This window comes from Garra rufa, chromosome 10 (genome assembly GCF_049309525.1).
Source record: "Garra rufa chromosome 10, GarRuf1.0, whole genome shotgun sequence".
Lineage (NCBI taxonomy): Eukaryota > Metazoa > Chordata > Actinopteri > Cypriniformes > Cyprinidae > Garra > Garra rufa.
Genome location: NC_133370.1, coordinates 7,094,363 through 7,114,802, shown reverse-complemented (window position 1 = coordinate 7,114,802; position 20,440 = coordinate 7,094,363). Strand labels below are relative to the sequence as shown.

The following is a 20,440-nucleotide window of genomic DNA, read 5'->3' as shown; positions in this document are numbered from 1 at the left end:
CTGTGTGTGATTACAGACAATGTCATAAATAATAATTATCATATAAATAATCATATGTGACCTTGGACCACAAAACCGGACGTGAGTAGCATGGGCATATTTGTAGCAATAGCCAAAAATACATTGTATGGGTCAAAATGTTAGATTTTTCTTTTATGTCAAAAATCATTAGGATATTAAGTAAAGATCATGTTCCATGAAGAGATTTTATAAATTTTCTACCCTGATTTTTTTTGCACCTTCAGATTCCAGATTTTCAAATAATTGTATCTCAGTCAAATATTGTCCTATTCTAACAAAAAGCTTATGTATTCACCTTATGACTGGTTTTGTGGTCCAGGTGCACGAGTGGGTCACAAATGTCAAGGTTTCTTGAGAAAGAGTGCATCTGACATTTATCATACCCCACAAAAGTTCAGATGCAAAGCATGAGAGGAGATAAACCATCTAAACTTTGAAAACAGCTTGGAAGGACAAACTAGAGCGGTTTGTTAATGAGGAGAAATGTTCATCCTGTGGTAGTCTGTCTCTCTGTCTCTCTCTTTCAGTTAATCCACTCCTCTGATTTGGTGGAGCTGTAATGCTGGATATTTAGGTCACCTGACAAATCCCGATCTGGAAACCTGCATCCCTTGATTTACAACTTTCTTGGTTCCTCTCTCTTTAAAATGTGCACTCAACTCCAGTCTCAGATCCCATTAGTTTGGTGTTCAGCACCATGGACAGCTCCATGGATAACTGTATATCATGGAAATATGATATGCTGACATTTACTTAAATATTAGCCTGTTTTTGTTTCTAAACCCTAGTTCATATTTCCAGTAAAATATATTTTCACATAGCAAATTTGAATATGCACTAAAATCAAATGTTTCAGTGAATACCAAATTAAAGGGTTAGTTCACCCAAAAATGAAAATTAGCCCATCATTTACACACCTCCAGTCATCAGAGTTATAGTAAAAATTATCCTGGCACTTCCAAGCTTTATAATGGCAATGGGTAGGTGTTTCTCTTTAACAGTTCAAAACAAGTCCAATAAAGAAGTGACGAACATGCAGTGGAGTAACCAAAACAAAACAACGGTCACTAATAAGAAGTCCAAAATGAGGATTTGTAAAGGAAAATGTCAGAGGATTTCAAAATAAGCTAAGAAAAGACTGGTTTTCCTTTGCTGAGAGGGATAGTTTACCCAAAAATCAAAATTGGATGTTTATCTGCTTACCCCCAGGGCATCCAAGATGAAGAACACAAACAAAGGTTTTTAGCTTAAACCATTGCGGTCTGTCAGTCATATAATGGCAGTCAATATGCACCAAATCTTGGAGAGTAAAAAAAAACATACAAAATAATAATATATTATTTAACTGAACAGCCAGCTGTTGTTGAACACACTCAGGACAGTTGAACGTTGTGGTGGATCAGTGGTAAATAATGATATAAATACTGTTCAGTTTCTTGCACAGACCAATCGCTCTTTGTCTTAACACCTCAATGATCAATCATCAAGAGACGCAGGGTTTAATTTGGTTTTGTCTGTGTATGTTTTTTTTACTGTCAAAGATTTGGTGCCCATTGACTGCCCTTGTATGACTGACAGACTGCAATGGTTTGAGTTAAAAATCTTCGTTTGTGTTCTACTGAAGAAACAAAGTCACCTACATCTTGGATGCCCTGGTGGTAAGCAGATAAACACAAATCTTTCATTTTTTATCCCTTTAAGTACGGAAACTTTGCTTCCTTTGCTCCTGTAAACAAATGTTGGTTTTTGTGATACTCTCTGGCGCATATGCAACACATACGTCCTACATCTATGGCTTCCATGTATGACCAGTTGACACAAGCTAGATCAAAGTGATTGTTGTGTTTTAAATATGGATATTTTTCTTACACAATCACATTGATTCACTACAGGAGGCCTTTATTCACCCCCTGGAACTGTGTGAGGCACTTTTTATTATGGATAGAGGTACTTTATTGGACTTGTTTTGGACTGTTGAAGAGAAACACCCGCACATGCCATTATAAAGCTTGAAAATGGCAAGAACGTTTTTAATAGAACTCTGATTGCATTCGTCTGAAAGAAGGAAGTTATATACACCAACACTCTTAAAAATAAAGGTGCTTTAAAAGGTTCTTTAAGCGATGCCATAGAAGAACCATTTTTGCTTCCACAAAGAACCATTCAGTCAAAGGTTCTTTAAAGAAACATCTCTTTCTTACCTTTTTATAAAATAAAAGAACCTTATTTGGCACAAAGAACCTTTTGTGAAACAGAAAGGTTCTTCAGATGTTAAAGGTTCTTTATGGAACCATTTAGACAAAAAAAGGTTCTTCTTTGGCATCGTGAAGCACCTTTATTTTTAAGAGTGTAGGATGCCTGAAGGGTGAGTAAATAATGGGCTCATTTTTATTTTTGGGTGCACTAACCCTTTAAATTGTTCACAAAAAGCAATCATATGACTTGAAATATAAGAAATAAGTCATATGAACTATTTTCTATTGTTGTTTTGTCATTTCTGAAGCATCATAGTCTACGTCACTGTCTACTTTTGTTAGATTTAAAAGTGCAGCATGAACAATAAGCTAAATTTCTCCTTTTATGTTCCAGGGAAGAAAGAAAGCCATACAGGCTTGGACTGATATGTGGGTAAGTAAATTATGACACAAATTTCATATTGTGAACTATTGATTCAGAACACATTTCTTTACATCCTTATCTAGGATGAGACAATTAGGTCTGTAACATATGAAACATGAAATAATAGTCACAAAAATATAAGTGTGATAAACCTTTAGACATTTTTTTCAGAAAAAGTCTGCAAATGTATTTTTTGTTGATTATCATATTTGATACATCAGACTTGATTCATTCAGTATGAAATAGTTTGAAAACTAAGTTCATATGCAAGAAGGTCTAAAACACTTCAGTTTTATCCAGAGGCCCAAACTAAGCAAAAATACACAATTTGGTGGAGTTCCTGATATTTATATGGCCAAAAACTATGATAAAGTTATGATAGCTTAGATTAACAGTATAAGCGTAAAACTTACATAAAATGCATTTAATGTCAGTTGTCACTGTATTATCACCAATGATATCTTAATAAGATATTTAAATGCTTCATTTTATCATCAAAACATACAGTATAATGCACTGCAATAAAATGATGACTGAAAGGTGATGATCATCACATTTTAAGACGATTTTTCTAAAAACATGATGTCTGGATAATCAAATAAACCTCAGTTGCTTCAGTCCAGTAAGTAAAAAAAAAAAATCAGTAAAGATTTCACAGTAAAATACAAGCTGAAATGCCTTCTAAAAATGCATAAACTATCATTCAGGCAACAAAAAAGCATGTAGTAGATTGTGTGCAACAGGTTTAAGAGCAACGTTTTGATCATGTTGTTCATGGAAATTTGACAAATATGATACAGCGGGCTTTATAGGCTTAAAAAAAGCAAATCTCGAACTCACGCCATGACGATGACACTGAAATCCAGCCAGTTCCATGGGTCTCGGAGGAAGGTGAAGGACTCTATGCAAAACCCTCTGGCCAAGATCTTTATTAGAGACTCGAATGTGTAAATGCCAGTGAATGTATACCTGCAGGAATACAAAAACATACATCAGCTATTTACAGTGAGTTGAGTTACTAGCCACTACTTAAGTGGGCTTGTTTTAAATAGACATGCATAAAATTCGTTCAGTGATTATTCTGATGCAAGTGGTGAATTGTTAACATGCTGCATGCTTAGATTCAGTCTCTTAAAAATCATGCATGCATATGATGTTTTATTGGAGCTGGGTTATCATGGCTTTGTATTAGGGCATGTAGAGGCATAATCAGTGAATATGGAACCTCTGGTCATCTGTTAAATCTAGGCCACGGCTTAGACACCAGAAACCTGCGCTTTAGCATAAATTTAACACTGTCACACTGCCATGTGAATGAGCTGTAATGCTATAGCTCTTCAGAACATGACAGGAAGTGACATCATGGGAATGTGGCATTCCTGATGCTGCAGGCAGAATGATGGAGATGCGAGTCTTACCAATGCGGTTATCAGGACCTTAGCAAAGCATTAAATTAAGATGAAAACTCTTTTCAGTACACATTGTAAAGCACATATAAATGGTAAGATTATACACTACCAGTCAAAAATTTTTGAACAGTAAGACTTAATTTTTTAAAGAAATCTCTTCTGCTCACCAAGCCTGCATTTATGTCAGCAAAAAATATTAGAAAATCTTAAAATATTTTTACAATTTAAAATAGCTGTTTTCTATTTGAATGTATTTTAAAATGTAAAACGTTACGGCAATTAATACTTTCATACGTTACGGCAATTAATACTTTCATCAAAAGTGATGGTAAATACAATTAAAATGTTACAAAAATTTCTATTTCAGATAAATGCTGTTCTTCTGAACTTTCTATACATCAAAGAAACCTGAAAAAATTCTACTCAGCTGTTTTTAACAACAACATAATAATAATAAATGTTTTCTGAGCAGAAAATCAGAATATTAGAATGCTTTCTGAAGGATCATGTGACTGAAGTAACGATGCTAAAAATTTAGCTTGAAATCACAGGAATGAAGTACATTTTAAAATATATTCACATAGAAAGCAGTTCTTTTAAATAGTAAAAATATTTCAAAATTTGACTCTTTTTGCTGTACTTTAAATTAAATAAAGACACACTTTGGTGAGTGGAAGAGACTTCTTTAAAAAACATTAAAAAACGTACTGTTCAAAAACTTTTGACTGGTAGTGCATATTCCTGTGCAATAATGTCAACAATAAATCAAAATAAATGCACATTTATATCCTATTTAACTCAGAAATGCATCATTTCGGAAAAGTGTTGTGAACTTTTTACAGTGATGTTAAAATGCAAAACTGAGTTTAAAACGGTAAACAAATATCAGTATCTGCACAGAGACGTTCTAGAGATCACCAAAATGATGATTAATTTAATATTTTCTACAGAACAGTATTTTTAGTGTTTGGTGCAGTTGCTCTGTGTTATGGTATTATTTATTTTATTTATTTTGTTAGGGATAAATTAACCTTTTTAAAAAACATTCAAGTTTTTCTTGCTTGAAATAGGTAAAATGCCATTGTATTAGTTAATAATTAAGGTACAACTAATGAGTTTTATTAAAAAATAAAAAATAAAAATAATTCTTTAAATGAAATATAGAAATGATAAACTAATAAGTATATATACAGACATCTAGAGATCACTAAGATGATGATGATGATTATTATTATTATTATTATTATTATTTTACAAAACTGTGCATTTAGTGTAAGTCATGATATATTTAAAAAAAAATGGTAACACTTTAAAATAAGGTTCATTAGTTAAACATTAGATAATTTACTAACTAACATGAACTAACCATGAGCAATATATTTGTTACTATATTTACTAATCTTCATTAACGTTAGTTAACGAAAATACAGTTGTTTGTTCATGTTAGTTCACACTGCATTAACTAATGTTACCGGATTTTAATAATGTACTAGTAAATGTTGAAATTAAGATTAACGAAGATTTATAAATGCTGTATAAGTGCAGTTCATTATTAGTTCATGTTAACTAATGTGGTTAACTAAAGTTAACTAAGGAACCTTATTGTAAAGTGTTACCAAAAAAATTATAAATCATTATTTTATTTATGTTTTTATTAAGTTATTGTATTTGTCAACACAAACAGGTTGGTAAATTAAAGTTTTTAAAAACCTACAATTATTTATTGTGACCTTGTGTAAAAAAAAAAAAATTCAATATTAATTACATTTAAAGAATTTAAAAGCATTTTAGTTTGTGGTTTTAATATCTGTACGTGTTGCAATATTTTTGGTATGGGTGCCAATTCTTTAAGGTAAATGTCTTTTTAGAGTTTAAAATGATGATCAAATAAGAATATATACAGACTTGTAGAGATCACCAAAATTATTATTATTTAACAAAACAGTATATTTAGTGTCTGTGATGTTATGGTAAAAAAAATACATTTTATTCATGTATTTCTTGTAAGTTTGTCGACACAAACAGGTTGGTAAATTCACATTAATAAAAACCTGCAATTATTGATTGCGACCTTGTTTGGAAAATGTCAATATTATTTAATAAACATTTAAAAGTATTTTAATTTTTGGTTTTAACATCTGTATTATTATTTTTTTCAATAATTATAGAATGCCTGACAATTTTAATTTCGGAAAAAAAAATGCGCAAATTCCTTAAATTAAATATGTGATTGTTTTAAGAGTTAAAACAGTGAACAAATAACAATATCTATAAAGACCAGAGGTATTCAAGAGGTCACCAAAATGATGCAGTTGTGTTGGTAGTAGTAAAAAAAATATCATTAAAAGCTACACTGTAGCTTTAAATATGTTTAAACATCGGGGGAAAAAAACAGAATAAAAGCATTGCTCACTCTAAGTATTTGGTCCACAGCGGAGGGTCCGACATGGCCATGAAGCAGCAGTTCGTCAGAATTGTGCACATGATGAACAAACTAAACAAAGTGAACAAGTTAAGGAAATGAGCAGCACTTCAGGGTTGACTTGAATAGAGAATGCCTTTAAATAAATTACACCTAAATTTATGAAATTGAATGAAGATGGCAAACAGGATGCAGAATACTAATAAGAACTTTAAGTAGAACGGATTAAAAACTTTTCACTATTCACTACATTTAAATTTCTATGTCTGTAAGCATGAATTGGAAATGTCTGATGCCATTTATTGTATTTCAGAATGACTGCGTCTGTGACACAACTTATGGATGACTGTGAAACATCACCGAAGTAAGTTACAGTTATGTTCGAAAAACACAGTAAATGAGGACTTTGCTAATTTAAGGTCTGCATCATGTCTTCAAACAAACTTTTGGAGAAGCTGCTATCCTGCAATATTCTTTTCTGTTTATCCTAACTGAAAATATGGAAGGATTTTACCCCAGTGATAGGCAAGCAGCTGTTTTCTGTATTCTGCATGTGAGGTTTTAATAGAGCCTGAACATGGACTCAATGTGGGGATTTTCAGAGCCTGTGGCATTTGGGGATAACACAAGATATCGCTGGCCCTGTCTGAACTGCTTATAATAAACATCCAGTCAGAGGAGATGCTGCGGCATGCTGTAGTGTTTCAACTAGAAGTGGATCATTCTACAGTTGTGGTATAAAATGCTCTAAAGTTTTGCTATTATTTGAGACATTTTATAAAATATTATATATTTACTTTTACATTTTAGATCAGTTCCAAATCAGTTTTCTTTGTAATTCCTGGTGAAATTTTACTAGCAATTTGTGACCCTGGACCACAAAGTAGCACAGGTACATTTGCAGCAATAGCAACAATATGGGTCAAAAATTATTTATTTTTCTTTTATCTTTCTTCGTTTTTTTTTTTTTTTTTTTTTTCAATATTTACATTTTTTTTTCAACCTCAGATTCTCTTTTCAAAAAATTGTATCTCGGGCCAAATATTGTCCTATCCTGACAAACCATACATCAATGGGAAGCTTATTTTCAGCTTATTTCAGTTTTAAGATGATGTAAAATCTCAGTTTCACAAAATTGTGCCTTATGACTTGTTTTGTGGTCCAGGGTCACTTTTGTCAGTGAAAATTGTTTCTAATCCAAATATTGTTTAAATGGGCTGGGATAGAATAAGTGCATGTGTATTATGAATTTAATATTTAAAGTTTTTTTATATATGTGACCCTGGACCACAAAATCAGTCATAAGGTTAAATTTTACAAAACTGAGATGTATACATCATATGAATACCCAATAAATAAGCTTTCTATTGATGTATGGTTTGTTATGATAGGACAATATTTGTTCGAGATACATCTATTTGAAAATCTGGAATCTAAGGGTTCAAAAAAATCAAAATACTGAGAAAATCACCTTTAAAGTTGTCCAAATTAGGTTCTTAACAATGCATATTACTAATCAAAAAATACATTTTGATATATTTATAGTAGGAATTTTACAAAGAATCGTCATGCAACATGATCTTTACTTAATTTCCTAATGATTTTTGGCATAAAAGAAAAATCAAAAATTTTGACCCATGCAATGTATTTTTGGCTATTGCTACAAATATACCCCAGCGACTTAAGACTGGTTTTGTGGTCCAGGGTCACATATATATTAATTTTTTTTATTTTTAGAAAACAGTATTGTAGTGCCAGTGATGTTATAATAATAAATAAATTAAATTAATTAATAAAAATATATTATTTTTGGTCGATACAAACAGAATACAAACCTTGTTTGAAATTAAGCAAATGTCAACGTAGCAATTAATTAGTAAAGATAACACTACTTGAGTTTTTTTTATGTATAAATGCATTGTAAATGTATTCATAATGCATTACATTTTTATAAATAATTGTAACTAATGTTAAAATGCTTTGTTACATCAGAAAGGGGTTGTCTGTCGAGTGTTTTAATGCTTTATACTTTCTGAAAAAAATCCTTCGAGATCCTTTTATAAGTATAAAAGTATAATAAAATTTGCTGTACAAGTTACTTCAACCTAAATTATATTATACTGACTTTAAAAATTAGGTAGAATTGTGTATAACTTAAAAAATATATGTTGGCATGACTTCCTGATCATATAATTTTTACAGTGTGTAACAATTAATAGATAAGTATTAGAATTGTGGTTACAATTATTCATTAGATCATGCTTTATGTTGCATTACGAGGCATAATGAATGCATTAAAATTAAAATTAATACATTTTATAATGCATTATACTGTACATAAATGCTTTAAGTAAAGTGTTACTGTATTGTTTTACTTTTAAAATCATTCATGTTATTTTTCTCAGTAATTATTTGGTCAGTTATTGTCAGTAATGATGGATGAGTTTCATTCTTGAGAAAATAAAGAAAGAAGAAAAAAATTAAATGTCACCAGAGTTTAATGTAGAATAATTGTGTGTTTTGGTAAAGCTTTAAGACATTACATCCTACTATAAATCTCTGTTCTTTTCCTCTGCTAAATACTAATGTTTTTAATTGTTTTAACACAGAAGCATCTGACAGAGAACCAGACACCTGCATGCATCATGACCGCAGACACGCAAAACATCTGTGCATGCGGCGCGCTGTTACGTGCAGCTGTCACATGACGCCAAATCACTTTGCTCTTATTTCATTTGGGGAATTAGAAGAGGAATCTCAGCGGATTTGGTTGCCGATGCCAGAGAAGAACATTACAGAGCAGTTTCAGAAATGAGATCAAATCCAATAGAATTCTGATGGTAAGTATTTTAGATTCGCCTCAAAGTGTGAGCAGCTGGATATCATTTTGCTGTCGGGCCAGATTTTTGGATTTTGATGCCTTTTGATAATAATGATTAGTTTTAGAGGCCTTATGGGAAGCATCAAACCGCTTTTTACTTTTTCTGATAATATAAGTAGTGTTTACCCATGCAAAAGCCACTATAATGATAAGATTTGGTGGATGGTTGCTAGTGCATTGCATTACACTCTCAGACAAAAAGGTACAAAAGCTGTCAGTGGGGCTGTACCTTTTTTAAAAGGTACACATACATACCATTTAGGTATAAATATGTGACCATGGACCACAAAACCAGTCTTAAGTAGTACGGGTATATTTGCAACAATAGCCAAAAATACAATATATGGGTTGAAATGATCAATTTTTCTTTTATGCCAAAAATCATTAGGATATTAAGTAAAGATCATGTTCCATGAAGATATTTTGTGAATTTCCTACTGTAAATATATCAAAACTTAATTTTTTGATTAGTAATATTAGTTGCTAAGAACTTCATTTAGACAACTTTAAAGGTGATTTTCTTTTTCTTTTTTTGGCACCCTCAGACCAGCTTTTGACCCTTATGACTGGTTTTATGGTCTACGGTCACATATGTACAATTTAGGTGCTTATATGTACCTTTATAGTACTTAAATTCACCCTTTAGGAGTAAATAAGGTACAAAGTTGTGCCATAGTGACAGCTTTTGTGCCTTTTTATCTAGAAGTTTATGGTATTTAGTTGTACTAGGTTGTTACATACTGGCCCAGGTCAAAATATACCTGGCTTTTAGAATGCTTTTGGAAACCAAATTTATCAAATGTCTCGCAAATTAAAAAAATAAATCAGTGCAGCTGTGTTTCTAGAGAAGCTTGTGGTCTTAAAGTCTGATATCTGTGCAAGTTATTAAACACAAATCAGAAGCACGGCTGTAAACAGACCAAATCTCTCTGTAATTCTCCAAGCAAGTAAACATGAACACATAGAAAAATGTTTTTCTAATAGGTAGTGGAAGGATATGAATGGACTAGGATTCTGATGGCGATTCTTCTGATGCAGTGAAACGGACTGAATATGTAGAGCGCAGATGTGGCACTGAAGCGGAAGATGGCTTTCCCTTTGTTTAGTACTATAAAGGTCTGTAAAAAGAGAAAAGAAAAGCAAAAGTCAGTCTGGACAGATTAAATGTCTTTCACTTTCATTTTTATGCTGCCAAAGAAACACTACTATTCAAAAGTTTTGTTCTTTTTTTTTTTTAAAGAAACTGCATTTTTCATATTAAATATAGTTCAAGTTTATTAACATATTTACCAACATCGCTCAAGGCTTACTTATATAAAAACTGTAATTAAACTTTATTTGGAGTACTACTTGTGCACAATGTGCATTTCTTAATATTAAGCTTAACATATGTTTTAATGTCAATATTGATGAGGAATGTATGATCTTTAAATAATATCAGGCTTTAAATGCTAAATATTTAAAGTGTACCTAAAGTATACTTGCAATAGTTGCACAATTAGGTATACTTAAATATATCTTTAGTTGGACTTCAGCACTGCTTTCATACAATTAAAGTGCATTAAGTACAGAATTACTTGTTCCACTTTAGCAGACTTTAAATATATCAGTTTAGCATACTAAAGAAAAATTGCAAGGTATTTTTATTAAGGTGAAACACTGCAGGTGAATAAAGTGTATATATATATATATATATATATATATATATATAAAAGCTAATAGTTATTACCTTACTTATTCAGCTGATTGATTACATTGATAATTGCAAACATTTTTGGTATTACACGTTTTCTGAAATGTTAGGTTTTAATATGCAAATGAGGCATTATTTCATGAAATATGTGTTAATTTGCATACATTTCTAGTACAAATATATAAACACTGGATGAAGTCAGGTTCAAATTTCTTGTTTAATTTTTTGACATATTAAAGTCAAATGTTTTTTACAGAAGGAATCTAATTTTGTCACTCCATAATTCAGAAAACTATTTTTAATTTTTTAGGGAATAAATTATATATGAACAAATCCCTATGTAAAAACCTTCAGGATATAGACAAGAATAAGAATGTACAGTTTGATGTCTATAAGTGCGACTAAAGAGGAGATTTGTGGCTCAGTGTAGGAGAAAAAAACTCATTTTGAGAAAACAGCCTTTAAAAATATGTATTGCAATGGAAATCTATTGACACAAATATAAAGTGCTATAAAAGAAATACTTAATGGTGTCATTTGAATGTTTTCTTTCCACTAATCTGAAAAACCAAAAAGCCCAGTGTTTTTGCCTGCAGTGTGTCTCCTCAAGTACATATTATGTAAAATATATTTGTAATATATTTAGCATGAAATAAATGTATTTTAAATACATTTTAGTATATTTATTTTTCATTAGGGTTTATTCAGCAAGAATGCATGGAATTGATTCAAGTCAACAGTAAAGATTTATAATGTTACAGATTTATATTTCAAATAAGTACTGTTTGCTTTTGAACTTTGTATTCATCAAAGAATCCTGAAACAAATCGAAAACAAACATATGAAGCAGCACAACCGTTTTCAAAATTATTAATAATAAGAAATAAGCAGCAAATGACACTGACTGAAGACTGGAGTAATGATACTGAAAATTCAGCTTTACATCACAGGAATGAATTATATTTTAAACATATTCAAATAGAAAACAGTTGTTTTAAATTATAATATTACTTCACAATATTACTGTTTTCTAATGTTTTTTCTTTGATCAAATGAAAGCAGAGTATATTCTTTCAAAAACTTTTAAAAAGTCTTATCAACCCCAGACTTTTTGAAGACAGCTGATGAAGGTAAAATGCTATGAATGCAAATGTTCAGTCATGTACAACAGTTCATCAGTCATTCATATTATGGCAATGTAATACTTTCTTTTCTGTAGGACACAAGAACCAGGTGGGCGATTTTTCAAGGTAGGTGATTCAGAAAAACTGAAAATGTTTCACCACAGCTTTTAAGAATGCACTCGTGGCTATACTAGACAAAATCATTACACACACTTGTATAAATGTATCTGCCTATTCAAGGACTGCAGCAATTATCAACTAAAAAACATGAACTTCACATCCATTAGACCTTATTTACAGCACTTACTCCTCCTTCGAGATGCACTAAAGCATCTGAAGGCCACTTGTAACCTCAGTCTGACTCACCCTCTGATTTTTGAAGTAGAAAGGGTCGATGTCCTCCAGCGGGACTCCGACCAGTCCTGCGGGGATGTCTCCGAAGATACGAGGCAGCCCCTTCCCGGCCTCCAGGTCGGCGCGGGGTTTGGGCTCCTCCACGTTCCCGAGGTCCGCCTTGTTATCCTTCTTGGTCCGCTCTTCGCTGATCCTCTGCTCGATGGCTGCCAGAGACTCTCGTGTGTACGGTCGCAAGCCATCAGGACCCGCTGGTAAGAGCATGGTCGCCATCTTTTCATCCTGATCGTCCTGTACTAGAAGTTACTCAAAGCTAGATTGAGTCAGACAGGGAAATAAAGTTAGAAAGTCACTCTTTGAAGGTCTTAAAAACTATTAAAAAAGCTTGTTTACTGCTCAGTGATCTTGGGTTCAGTCCCTCTGGAGTGGGTATGTGTAGTACTCAAGGGCATGATGGTTTTCCCTCAGTGACTTTTAAGTACACTGGATGTACTTGCCAAGGGATCAGACCTGTAACATCTGAATTCCCATTTTGTAGCGTAAACCACAAGACTACTACAATCACTGGTCTGGAGTGCTTTATTAATGTGTTCATATACTTTGACTCCAAAAAGCATTTGAACAGTTCAAAATATTTGAATATCCTTGCATAAGATGCTAAATGTCAAAACAAGTGCAATTTGTTGTAAAGAAAGATGTAAACAAAAATGTAAAAAAATGTGAAACTGGAATCCACTAAAAATCACCAAAACAACAACTGATGCAATAACTTTGAGTGAAAAGAAAAAAAGAAAAGAAAAGAAAAGAAAAGAGAAGAGAAGAGAAGATCCTTGAGACACACAGATACATACTCTTGATCTGAGATTTTATGTGATGCAAATAAATTTTCAATTAAATCGAAAAAAAATTCTTTAAGCTAATATTTTAATATTTAACTTTTATATTAAGATAATACGCATTCACGTGTACATCAATCTCTGGAGTCAGTTAATGATGACATGCAGGTAAACAAATAAAATACATTTTAAATATTTTTAAAATGATTGAAAATATTACAATTTAAAATATTAAGTGTTGTATTTAGATTTTTGTAATTCTACAATTATTTATTTTAATTTTAGATTTTTTTTTTTAGCTTTCATTAATTATTACCTTTTCATTAACTCATGAACCCCAGTTTAGGAAACTCTGATCTAATGAAATAATTTTTTATTTATTTATTTATTTATTTATTTATTTATATATAATCTAACGTTCAAATATTTTAGGTCTCTTCTGCTCACCAAGGCTGCGTTTATACGATCAAAAATACAGCAAATATAAACAGTAATATTATGAAATATTATTACAATTTAAAATAAGGTATATTTAATTTTGATCAGTTTACTGCATCCTTGCTGAATAAAAGTAATCATTTATTTTAGAAAATCTAAACTTCTGAAATGTAGTGTATATTTTTAATTAGGAATCAGAAAAAATGACTGCCAGTATAACAAATACTAAATACTGCAATATTACTTTAAATATATTTTGTGTTTGCAATAGTGAGAACTTAAAGAGGAAAATGTCCTTAATTGTCATGAAAATAATGACATAAAATGCATGCATTTTTAATATAAAACCTTGACATGTTCTAAACAGGTTTTGTGTGATTTATCCATGTAGATCTTGATGATATTGCATGAAAGTTACAGAAACTAATTCTAGTGGTCATGCATCAGTACTATATTTGTGACCCTGGACCACAAAATCAGTCGTAAGTAGCACGGGTATGTTTGTAGCAATAGACAAAAATACAATGTATAGGTCAAAATTATAGATTTTTCTTTTATGCCAAAGTAAAGATCATGTTCCATAAAGATATTTTGTAAAATTCCTACTGTAAATATATCAAAAGCTAATTTTTGATTAGTAATATGCATTGCTATGCATTGCATTTGGACAACTTTAAAGGTGATTTTCTTAATATTTAGATTTTTTTGCACCCTCAGATTCCAGATTTTCAAATAGTTGTATCTCAGCCAAATATTGTCCTATTCTAACAAACCATACATAAACTGAAAGCTTGTAAAAATCTCAATTTTAAAAAATTGTAGTTGTTTTTTTTTTTTCAATTGTTGTTTTGTAGCCCAAGGTCACATATAAAGATTGTCAAATCTTTAGCGATTATCAGTTCCATCTAGTGATTTCTTGAATATTCATTACATAATGCTCAGGAAAACTCAAGATTCGTGACCTTCCTTTTAACCCAAACAGGATTCATTCAGTACAGTTACATGTTGTATAAGGAATCATCCACTAAGTCCAGCGTGAATAATGGCTTATCCAGCCTTGACCTTCTCAACTTCCTGCTTCATCTCTCATCCTGAATGGAACATTAGACTAAATTAGTGTCAAGCAGGCCATATATTAGTAAAACTGATGACTAACAGGACTGACCTGCTCTCATTAACAGCCTTTGCTTTTATTGCTGTTGCGCTCAGCAGCCGGAGTGACGTGTTTTTGAAGATTAGCGCGTGGAGAAGGAAGTTCCTGTTCCTCTCCTGGCAGACATGTTTTCAGTTCTTCACCAGAAAGCGTTATCTAACCCACAGCCTTAAAGTGGCTTACGACGGCTTGATCTGACCCACAATTCTCAGCTGTAGAGAATTACTCAGATGTCAGTTTAGACGCATATTAATGTAGGATGTCACTTCTGATGTGCGTCTACACTTGGTCATCTGGTGGACCAGTATAGGAAAACGTATCTCATCAAGGCATTTAAGAAGCCTGTTTGTTGTTTTAAAAAGACCAACATGCTGGCTTTAAAACAAACTTATAGGAATAGTTCAGCCAAAAATGCAAATCTGTTCATCCAAGATGTAGATGAGTTTGTTTCTTCATCAGAACAGATTTGGAGAAATGTAGCATTGCCTTACTTGCTCACCAATGGATCCTCTGCAGTGAGTGGGTGCCGTCAGAATTAGAGTCCAAACAGCTGATAAAAACCTCACTTCAAATCCATCAATTAACATCTTGTGAAGTAAAAAGAGGCATGTTTGTAAGACAAAGAAAAAACATTAGAGTATTTCAACTTTAAACCACTCACTTCTGACTAAAATATGAATCAATGATCCATAATAACGCTTCCTCCGGTGGAAAAGTCCATCTCCTGTTGTCCTCTCACATCAAAATCCATCAATATATTTGTTTAGAGCTGTTTTTGGACTGTTTTCACTTGTAAACTGTTTAATCTGTGCGTATTTCTCTCCTGATTCAAACAAGGCGATGGGTTATAGACTCATATTTTGGCCAGAAGCAAAAAAGTTTAAAATGTCTCGATGGATTTGTTTCTTTTAAACACAGCTTTTCACTTCTCAAGATGTTAATTGATGGACTAGAGTGGTGTGGATTACTTGTGGATTGTCAGATTTTTTATGAGCTGTTTGGACTCTCGCTCTGACGGCACCCATTCACTGCAGAGGATCCGCTGGTGAGCAAGTGATGCAATGTTACATTTCTCCAAATCTGTTCTAAAGAAGAAACAAACTAATCTAATCTACATCTTGGATAATCTTAAAAATAAAGATTCTTTAGAAAGAACCTTAAAGGAGAAGTTCACTTCCAGAACAAAAATTTACAGATAATTTACTCACCCCCTTGTCATTCAAGATGTTCATGTCTTTTATTTCTGCAGTCAATAAGAAATTGTGTTTTTTGAGAAAAACATTTCAGGATTTCTGTCTATAAAGTGGACTTCTATGGTGCCTGTGAGTATAAAGGATCTTATCTAATGAAACTCTGTCATTTTCTAAACAAATTGACAATTTCTATACTTTTTAATCTCAAATGCTTGTCTTGTCTAGCTCTGCGTGACCTGTGGGTATTCCGGTTAAAGACAGTTAGGGTATGCCAAAAAACTCCCATCTCATTTTCTTCTCCAACTTCAAAATCATCCTACATTGCTGTAGAAGTACCCACCCAGTGTTTACAAAGTAAACGTGCAAAGATGATCAAACAAACTTTACAACAAAAAAAAAAATAAGTAATGTAAGACGATTTTGATGTTGAAGAAAAAAAATGAGATGGGAGTTTTTTGACATACCCTAACAAGTTGAGGTTAAAAAATATATCATTTTTTTGTTTCACTAGATAAGACCCCTTCTTCCTCAGCTGGGATTTTTTAGAGTCCTTTGAAGCTGCATTAAAACTGCATCTTAGAAGTTCAAACTCCAGGCACTCCAGGCACCATTGAAGTCCTCTTAATGGAGAGAAATCCTGAAATGTTTCCTTCAAAATACATAATTTCTTATCGACTGAAGAAAGAAAGGCACAAACATCTTGGATGACAAGGGGGTGAGTAAATTATCTGTACATTTTTTGTTCTGGAAGTTAACTTTTCATTCAAGGTTTTCTCTAGAATCTTTATTTTTAAGAATTTCTGTTCTGGAAGTTAACTTTTTTAAACATCCACGGAATCTTCCATTCCATAAAAGGTTCTTTATAATTGAAAAAGTTTTTTTTTTTTTTTTAGATTTTCAAATTCTTTGGACTAAGAAAATTGGTTCATTTAAGAACTGATCACTGCAAGGTTCCATGCTGCGAAGACCCCATTTTGGAATTTTAGTGCACAAACTTTTTTTTGTTTTGGTTCCTGCAGCCTATAGGAAACTAAACCAAAACATTCTGTTCACAAAGCTGCCAGGTTACTTGTTCTCATGCTGTATCTCTATTATCATTTAAAATAACAGGTCAGTGCATTGTGCACTTGTACAGTATTTCTGAAGCTCTACAGCCATAACAAAGTCCATTCAGAACATAAAAAGAGTCATTTAAATTACAAATGCGGCATATAATTTCCTGACCTTTGATCAGGCTGATTAGTGTTCAAATTAATGTTTGTAAATACCTGTATTCATAATTTCGACCCGTCCTTCAGCTAATAATACAAAATCAGTGAGATGTGAGTGTGCCGTAGAGCCGTTTGTCTACTGATGTCAATCAAAATGTCTGTCACATTCTCTCAAACATAATGTAATCAAAGCAAGTCAGGATTTTGTTAATCGTCTTAACAAGCAGTACTTTCACACACACAGTTTTTTTTAATCTCTTTTTCATGCTACACAGTTGTTTTCTCTGGGTTCTCCATCTATTTGCATCGCTACACTTGATTGTGTTAACTTTTTCAGAAGGTTATTTTATTTTTCATAAACAATTGGATTTAGAGACTCTGATCATGCTCTGATTTAGTCAGCCTTCGGCAAAATACAATTTCGTAGACCGAGACATATATTTTAATCTTAAATATGTTTCACGGTTCACATCATATCACTATTTAAGTTGGTTGAGGAGAAAATGATTAAACTTGTTGACCACAGTTGACCATAGTCATTCAATACAACATCTAGCTTTTGTGTTACGGGTTAATTGTACAAAGCCAACTGTAATATTTCATCCAACAGACTAAAGACACTTGACAGTTTTTAATCAAGTTCGCACAGGAAGTGCCTATTCTTTCAGACAATGTAAAACCAATGCAATGTTGAAGAACAAATATTTCCACTCAACAAACAGAGATTGTATTACCTATTTAGTCACTTTTACCGAGACTTTTCTAAGAATTAAGGCAGGCCTTTGTGATCATTACAAACACATCCATTCTTTATTTTCTTAGCTCATTATATCATTTCCAAGGTATATATTGCTGTATAATACATAATGCAATAGATAAAATTTATTTGATTTTATTTCAACATTGATTCTGTTATTCAGTGAAGCTGATTTAAAACAACCTTGCTTTGAACAATCAAACAATTCAACTTTGAAATCACAGGAATAAATTACATTTTAAAACATATTCAAATGGAAAACTATTTAAAAATATAAATATTTCAAAATGTCACAGTTTTTGCTGTCCTTTGGATCAAATAAATGCAGACTTAAAAAATAAAAACTTTTGACTGGTAGTGTATAATGCAGTATATATAAAAAGGTTAAGTAAATAATTGAAGTGATTAGTCATATTCATAAATCCATATTTGGCCATTTTGAGATTATCGGCTTCAGCTGATATACTCAGCTTGTATTTATTTTGTGCAAAATCATTTTTATTACATTCAAGCAGTTTTTTGTACATTTCAATGCCTTATTACATGGTATAATGCAAATTAATAGCATTTTGTTTGCCAGATTGCACTCTAGATATACCTTTAATGGAATCCATCTCTGCTTGAAACTAATCACAGCTCAGTATAATGCTTAGCCATTTATGCTTACACTGTTAAAGAGCATAAGGCATTATAACAGCATGCTGTTTAAATATTATAATGCATTATAAGAAAAGCATTACAAATCATTTTAATGCATTAAGGAAAGCTTTATCATATATGACTTCAAGAATTTTAATACCGGAATGTTTTAAAGATGTGCAGACACACCTAAATAACATAATTTCCAAAATTCATTAAAATCACTTTCTCTGATTTCTGACATTTCTGACTGGCCTGATGAAACCAACAGATCCATTAGGGATCATTAAATGGGAGGTGTCATGTGGAGTGCTGTCCCATAATGCATTATATCCATGTCCTCCCTCCAGGCCATCTGAATTGGCTGCTAAACTCCAACCGATGAGAGACAAGTGAGGACAGAGGACCGGTTGAGTTCAAACACTCCACACAGAGAAATATAGCCATCTTTACATTAGTGTATGCGGCAGATTCTTTTGTCCAAAGTGCATTCAAGGTACAGGGATTACAGTTTTTCTCGATTGCTTTGACCTGGTTAAAGAAACTACGATCCACTCAGTTTTCATCATCACTATCTCAGCAGAGCAGAAGACACGTCTTGCAAATGTGTTAACCCTTTCTCATTGGATTGACACATTTTCCCCACCCTTTTGCAAAACAGTTAACACAGATGTCATTCAAGCAGTCCAAACTCTATTGTTTTAGCTATGGTAACCAAACAGAAGCCATCTATTCCTAACTATTAGAAACTACCTAGATCACTATGAAATCACTGAAGCACCCGTTTGACTCTTCTTCACACAAATCTTCAATTAGCAATCAGTCTGCAGGCCTTATAAAAAAAGGTGCCACGTCTGTGTTGTTCTTTGCCAGCGGGGATGAAGGAGGTCTAAGGCAGATGAGAGTGAGAGTATAGAGGGGTTTACTGAAATACTGTAAATAAATACTGTAAATAATATAGTATTTCAGTTTTCAGACATGGTTTGAAAATAATGAATGTCATGGAATCAAGAAAAAATTAATCAAACTATTTCTTATTCTGGATCCAATTCTTTGAAAAAAGGCACATTTGACACTATATTGAAAGACAATAAATGGCACTGGCAATAGGCTAGAGTGACAAGCAATGGTGCATTGATTCACATTGAGTTCTGTATTTTGTATTTTGTTATCCGTTGTGCAATGATTGACTGAAATAGCTCATATACTTGTTTGCAAGTTGTGTTGTTTGAAGGTTAAATTTGCTTTTGTTGCATATTTTAAATGTTTTGGCACGGTTAGAGCCTTTTGCAAACACAATGTGTCATTTTGACCATGAGTGCCACTGTTTAGGCCTGTGTGTTACCTGTTTTGAAAATGTGAAGTTTGAGTTGACGGCTGCATCAAAGCAATCAAGAAAAACTGTAAACCTGCATCCTTTAACATCACAAGATTTCCAAAAGAGGGCTTTTGATGTGATATCAAAGATTAGAAGGAGCATTTTGGTCCTTTGGTACTTCAAATTAACCATTGTTTTCTTAATGTGAAGAACATTTTATTTATCTAAAGAACCTTTTTCACTATAAATCCAACATTCTTTCAAAGTTAAGAACAAATGTGACCCTGGACCACAAAACCAGTCTTAAGTCGCTGGGGTATATTTGTAGCAATAGCCAAAAATACATTGCATGGGTCAAAATTTTTGATTTTT

At 32.3% G+C, this 20,440-nt stretch overlaps 1 protein-coding gene across 1 annotated transcript in view; it reads right to left on the bottom strand.

Annotated features, from left to right (window-relative positions):
- The window catches only part of scn12aa (sodium channel, voltage gated, type XII, alpha a), a 60,666-nt gene extending 47,870 nt beyond the window's left edge, over positions 1 to 12,796 (bottom strand). The window contains 4 exon segments of the mRNA XM_073848528.1: positions 3,455 to 3,609; positions 6,463 to 6,552; positions 10,352 to 10,470; positions 12,536 to 12,796. Of these exon segments, the coding sequence (XP_073704629.1) occupies positions 3,455 to 3,609; positions 6,463 to 6,552; positions 10,352 to 10,470; positions 12,536 to 12,796 (625 nt within the window).
- Positions 12,797 to 20,440: the final 7,644 nt, after the last annotated feature.